Source organism: Phalangium opilio, unplaced genomic scaffold (genome assembly GCF_054372755.1).
Source record: "Phalangium opilio isolate 3A_F unplaced genomic scaffold, DU_Popi_V2 ptg000209l_1, whole genome shotgun sequence".
Classification (NCBI taxonomy): Eukaryota; Metazoa; Arthropoda; class Arachnida; order Opiliones; family Phalangiidae; genus Phalangium; species Phalangium opilio.
This window is the reverse complement of record NW_028324217.1, coordinates 15,276,732-15,283,112: the sequence shown is the minus strand read 5'-3', so window position 1 is coordinate 15,283,112 and position 6,381 is coordinate 15,276,732. Positions and strand designations below refer to the sequence as shown.

General features: G+C 36.8%; 1 protein-coding gene across 1 annotated transcript; it reads right to left on the bottom strand.

The window, feature by feature from the left end:
* Window positions 1–522: 522 nt before the first annotated feature.
* Window positions 523–4,889, bottom strand: LOC149620806 (putative inorganic phosphate cotransporter). The gene is made up of 6 exons (XM_089855814.1): window positions 4,792–4,889; window positions 4,023–4,268; window positions 3,824–3,956; window positions 3,491–3,646; window positions 3,131–3,216; window positions 523–759 (listed from the first exon to the last, which is right to left on the bottom strand). Exons 2-6 carry the CDS (start codon window positions 4,053–4,055, stop codon window positions 523–525), a joined length of 645 nt encoding a protein of 214 aa, XP_089711940.1. The 5' UTR covers window positions 4,056–4,268; window positions 4,792–4,889.
* Window positions 4,890–6,381: the final 1,492 nt, after the last annotated feature.

Sequence of the window (6,381 nt, the reverse complement as noted above, 5' to 3'; positions counted from 1 at the left end):
TTACCAGTCTACCAAAGCCCTATCGAACGTCTTTTTATCAATTAACATACCAATTGTCAAAATTCCAGACTCTATTTTACATTCGACTATTGATTCTTTTGAATAGGGTCTATTAATTGATAAACTTTTTTGGACCTGATTGTGGTCGTTTTTTCTTAAATAAATTGCTTTTGATCTACTTAAAACTTGCAGCGTTACCCACGATCTTTGACGGATCCTCTTTTGCTTTCGAGTAGCTTCAGACTATGTTATCATTTGAATGGTAATTCAGTCTATCACGTAACGAATCATAACGACACAGAAAATTCCAGAACGTTGCCTCCACACCAAATAAACTAGCAAAGCCTTACAGCAAGTTGTGACTAACGGATTTGCTTAGGTGTATAATTTGAATAAAATCAGTCATTGAATTTTGAAAATTATAATAATAATAATTTTTAATTTAATATTGTTCGTGAAGATTCAAAAATGAATAAACAAGAAAATTATAAGTTAATAAAATAAAATTTGGTTAAAACTTAACTATTTTTCATTTAAATTTGGTATGTAAGAAATTCCAGTAATATTAGATTTCTCGGAGATCGTGTCGCCGTCTTTTGACTTAAATTTGGTTTCATTCTCACCCTCTTCATCCTCGATCCTATTTGAAGATAAGTATTTTTGATCTTCCGACGACCCAAAAACAAGGTAAACAGTCCCCGTGAAAAAGAAAATTCCACTAGCGATATAGAAAACTTTGTTCCATTGAGTTATTGTATCCTGTTAGGGTAAAAAAATGTTTTTGGTTTAAATTGAAACTCGGCGAACTTTAGAACAGTCACACAGTGTAGAAACGTGATGAAAAAATAAACTATAAATTTTGCAGTGAAACAATTTTCGCACAGTATAAAAATTAAAACATTTCACATGTTTTGAGAATTATCTATTTCAAAATTAATGGCTTAACGACATTTTTATAGAAACGACACAGTTATGCTCAGTTACAGCGTCGCACGTTTAATTTGACATCATATTCAGTTAGAAATGAATGTTCGACGAGAAGTACTGGAACTCAAGGTTGCTTTCATTACGTTGTTTTTTTGGTTCACAGATAAGAAGGCATCATACATTTTTAAGTAACAAACTAGAAATTGTTATTGGAAATGGTGACCATTCTGGTGAAAAGTGCATTTCTAAATTCATATGGCTAATAGTTCGGGGCGGTTTAAGATGTTTCCCCAGCTATACTCCTGGGCAATGAGAGGGCTGATATGTATGCCAAAAGGGGGTCTGAGGCGAAGTTCTTCGGAGCTGAGCCTGCGGTTCCCATCCCCCATGGCATCTTTCACCAAAGGATTCACTGCCGGATGTCTGCACTTCAACTGCAGCTCTGGCTTGACATGGATGGGCAGAGACAAGCCAAGGAGTTTGTCCCGGGTCCTTCCATTACTAGGGCAAAGGAACTGCTTGCCCTTACCAAAAGTAAAATTAGGCTGGTTACCAGTTTCCTCACTGGACACTGCCGGCTGAATAGACACTTGCACTTATTGGGCATCGTTGATGACCCACTTTGTAGGTTCTGCGGGGAGGCAGAGGAAACCTCCTCCCATATCCTCTGCAGCAGCGACTACCTCGCGGCCATGAGGTTTGAGCATTTTGACATGCATACTATGGAACCTCACCAGTTCTCTACTGTCTCGGCCAATCGGATTCTCCGATTCATCGAGGCGACAGGACTCTTCGCAGTCTAACCAGCTCGGGGTGCACAATATACCTTTTGTATCGGTGCTCGACGTGGCGACGCGTCACCTTCTTCAACATTAACATTAACATACTCCTGGGATTTGAACTAAATGTGAAGTACGTTTGTGGGGAAAGGGACAGTATTGTAAAGCGACTGACAAAATCGATTAAGGTGGGATGAATGAAGAGTGGTGTTCAACCAAGAGGAAACCCGGGGTCGAGTGCCCGTAATTTGTTGCGAAATGAGTTAGGGATGAGACTGGGACGACCAAGAACTTTCTCTACCATTTAAATTTCCCTATTTGAACCGCGGTTCCAGATTTGATTTCGAATTCGAAAATGGGTCGGACGTAGTATTATTGGAATAAACGCGTTAAAACGGAAGGGAGATATGTGGGAAGTTGGCCTTTAAACTAAGAGCATTAAATACAGATGGTCTGAAATGGATATACAGCGCGTGGTTCTTATAGGGCAGTGCCTCTCTAGCGCCACGACGTGACCAATATTGAAATTTTTTCGACTCTTGACAGTCCTTTTCGCTAGTAACGCGGAGTTGGGGTTAGTGCCGAAATTTTTAACCATTAATTTTGCCGTATTTGCTACGCATTAGAGTCATTTTTATGAAAACAGTGTAATACCGGTTTTAAAAGTATTAATTGAACTTCAGAGGTAAAATTTTACGGAATTTAATTGAAAAACATAAAATTGGGGTATATAATCTACACACCAAATTGGGCTCCAAGGCTTACGAGCAGGCTATAGTTCATTTGGGCATAGCATACACCAGTAGCGCCACCAAGGGTTAGTGAGTTATAGCCTACTGGTATTTATGCGCCGTTTCCATTAGAACTTAAACGCTGTTTATTTCTTAACATGGCTTTAATTGTACTCCCTCGGTTCTGAATACTATGCTACTTTTTTAATATTTAGTTTCAAAGTAGTTTAGTTTACACGTTAACTTCATAGAAGCGTAAAACCCATGCCCCCAAACATTGTAGCTGTTCATGCACGGCCGTAGTGTATAGCTATAACATCATCTATTTTTTGGACAATCCCGGGGGGGGCGACGACAGGCGATGCCGTTAGACGAACGGTGGTTTTAGCTTATCATTTAAGTCCATCTTTGTTTAATGGTCTTAGCTTTAACACATGCCATATGACTTGATTAGGCGCTGCACCTAGCTGGGGGCCTTATTTAGCACGCTTAAAAAGTCAGTTGGTCGACGTTTCTGTGTAAGGACCAAAGATTTATTGAAGTTGAACTTAAGGCCATTATGAACTGTCCAAGTTTCAAGAGACTTGAGATCTCTCTACAGAGGTTCCACGTCATTGTGTGAAATTAAAGGTTTTCCCAAACTTATTGTATAACAATATCTAACATAAGAATTAAGTCGTGCTTAGAACTTACGTTTTTATTAATTAAGTGGCCGGTTACGAAAGGAGACAAAACACCAGCGATATTGCCGAATGTATTGCTGATCCCTAAAATAATACCTGTTAAAGAAAAAGGACTCTATTAGGATGTACCTTTTTTGTGTAAAAGTAGAGAGATTTAACAATGGGAGCGGTATGTATCTCAAGCGAGAGGGAGCGTTTCAGTAACTGGGCAGGTTAATTTCCGATCACATGACACTCCCTTTCTTTTTTCAACCTGGTAGATAGGACTGGACTATGGTTAACAAAAGCACGTTTAATTATTTTACCATAGATCATTTAACTAAAATTTTATATTTACCCTTCAAGTTCTATTATCAAAATCTATGCTTACCAGCTAATTCCGGGCACAGATCCACCAACGTACAGCCGAAACCTGCACTGCAAAATCCTAGAAAGACCATGGCAGAACATAAAATAATTTCTGTAATAAGTCCGTCACAGCCACTCAAAGTAATTCCAATTATAAATATCGCAGTTCCGTAGTAGGCTGTCAATGAAAAAATATATTTTCGTTAAAAATATATTTTCGTAAAATCGTTATATTAAAGAAAATTAGCCTTAATAATATTCTTATATGAAGTTGTAATTATATTTCTAATTTATGTACACTTTGAAGAAATAGCCCTGCTTGACTCCTTTATTATTAGTAGTTGAATATACTCACAAACTGTATTAAAAATCTTCCTTAATACTGTAACCGGTACATTAAACCTCCTATAACACCAGTCAGAAAGAACACCAGCTAGAAAGTTGAGAACAGTTCTCAAAACGAATGGCAAAGCTGATAAGAGGGCATTCTATAAATAATTTAATTATCATTGAGTAGAATTTGAAAACCTTTTCATTTAATGCCGTATATTTACCGTGCTAATGTCATATCCCAAAATATGAGTCATATACGATGGTAATTGGAGTTGTAAAAGATCAACAACCTAATAAATGACACATTTTTTTAATTTATTTAACCACTCAGCTCTCCGTTCCGAAGGTGCTTGTTAGAAATTTGGTCAAACACCAACACTCACCCAATTGTGTCCGAAATTAGCAAACATTAAAGACCACATAGGTACAGACAGGAATATGGTCTTCCATGGTATTGACGATAAAGCCTAAAAACGTTGAAATAAGGTTTTAATTTCCGTATGTGAGAGTAGAAAGAACTCATGTGAAATTTTCAGTGAGGTTAAATGAAAAAGATGTGATCGACAAAGAAAGGGTCGATAAAAAAGTTTTTTTTCTGGCTATTTGTGGCTTCGCACAACCCTTTTTCTCACACTAACCATGGCTAATCCCGTACCCTCTACGTACTACTATTTTCGCTCAATTAAGTGTACCATATGTTTATACGATATGTTCCATAATTATGACACTCCCTATACTTCGCAATGCTAGAAACTAACTGAGAGCCAGTTCGAGAATTGACTACACTCTGTTTTGATTCCGATTTCCTATTAAGTCTGTCCTAAGCCTTTGACAGCACCTGACGTTTCATCTACGTCACTTGATGGCAAGTTCTCAGTAATAAGTGACAAACTTATGGAAGGTATCCTATAAACTTACAGTGAAGTAGTACTTCTTTAAAACGGTTATTAACATTGGATGTTCTTTCCTGTAGTATAAGAAGGATCTTACTTGATTTGAGTTTGTAGATTCTTTAATTTCTTTGGTTAAATATTTGAGCTCCGTTTCCGATATACCAGGATGATCGGATGGATAATCATAAAATGAAAATATCCAAAATGGTACCCATAATAGTGAAAGTACACCGAAGAAGTAGAATACGTAAGGCCAACCTCCGTCGTTTTCTTCTAATTTAGTTAGGTAGCCCGGTAAGGCTATTGACAATATTGTTCCGATATTGCTGCCAACATCTATGAGAGACGCCGTCGCCGCTCGAGAACCTAAAGGAACCCAACGTCCAGTGAAACAGTACGAACTAGCCAGTACGGTTCCCTATAAAAATTAAAATTTTCAAGATCAGTGCTCAAAATATTTTCAAGAAATACTACAGGTACATTTATCTGTTAGTAACCTAAAACATCTTAGCCTGGATGATAGATAGTTAATTAGCATGATCTAATAGGTAAATAAATTTTTTGGAAATTTGTTTCTCAACTAGAACATTTCACGAGCTTGATGTGATTCAGACTCGTGGTGATTATAAAACGAGCAGCTTTCCTAGTTCAAGACAAGACAAGGCCTTTAAAAATCGCTGACTAAGCGGAGCCTCCGAGATATCTAGGCCCATGCATGTAGCGAAGCGAGAATATTTTTTGGACTAATTTAGTTAAAAAATGTTTTTGAAAATTTCCGAAGACCTTTATTAAACAATCATTCCAAAGAAGTAAAGGAAAAAAATGTTAAGGTTAAAAAAATTAAAGGTTACGAAGGAGTAAAAAAATTCAAGAAGTTTTGTTTTACTAAAAAAACAACGATGTTAAAATCTCATAATTACTTTTCTGTCCATACAATCTAACCAATAGATTCAATAAAAAGTGAATAGCCCTTAAAAAAATTACGTTAATTTAAAGGTGAAACCTTTCTCTTTCATAAAAGTTTTATAATCAGCCCCTAAAATGTCATCGATAATTTATGGAAGACCCCGGTCGCAACGGTCATTAAAGCGCCACCTCGTACACACAAAGGGTAAAAATATTTCCTCTATGAAAATGGATATTTCCCCACGTAAAAATCGACATGCATGGGCCTAGATATCTCGGAGGCTCCGGGCTAAGTCAATGAAATATTTCAGTCACCAGTATGGGGAGATGTTTCGGACAAAATTATGTATATATAAAGATCCTAATTTCAAAATACGTATATATTCTTTTTTCAAAATCTTTATTCAACGTGTATTTCCAAGCTTAAATTATTGATATCGTTTTTATAGAATTTTGTCCCAAACGGTGCCTCTTACACCACTTATCAATTTTAAGATTTGGTAATTTGGTAATTTTAAAAATGTACTTACGGAAAATAGTCCCAATGTTATTCTCAAAATCATAAACGGAATAATTCCAGCTCTTGCTGCTAGTGGCGACAACAAAGTTAAGATTGAGCATGCTCCAATTGACACTGTCATTGTCCACTTTAAGCTCCATAAATTAGCCATCAAGCCACCAAGGATTTGAGTGGCTATAAAACCGTAGAAGTAGCATCCGAGTATTATGCTCTGTTGATTGTTCGACCAAGAGAACTCTTTCATCATGCGCTGTAAAATTC

Bases quoted from the DNA above. Each gene is read 5' to 3' on its own strand.
- LOC149620806 (XM_089855814.1), bottom strand. From the start codon at position 4,055: ATGACTCATATTTTGGGATATGACATTAGCACG. The intron at 3,217-3,490 runs GTAAGCATAGAT...TTTCTTTAACAG, and splicing joins TCTGTGCCCGGAATTAGCTG to GTATTATTTTAGGGATCAGC. The intron at 760-3,130 runs GTAAGTTCTAAG...TTACCCTAACAG, and splicing joins GCCACTTAATTAATAAAAAC to GATACAATAACTCAATGGAA.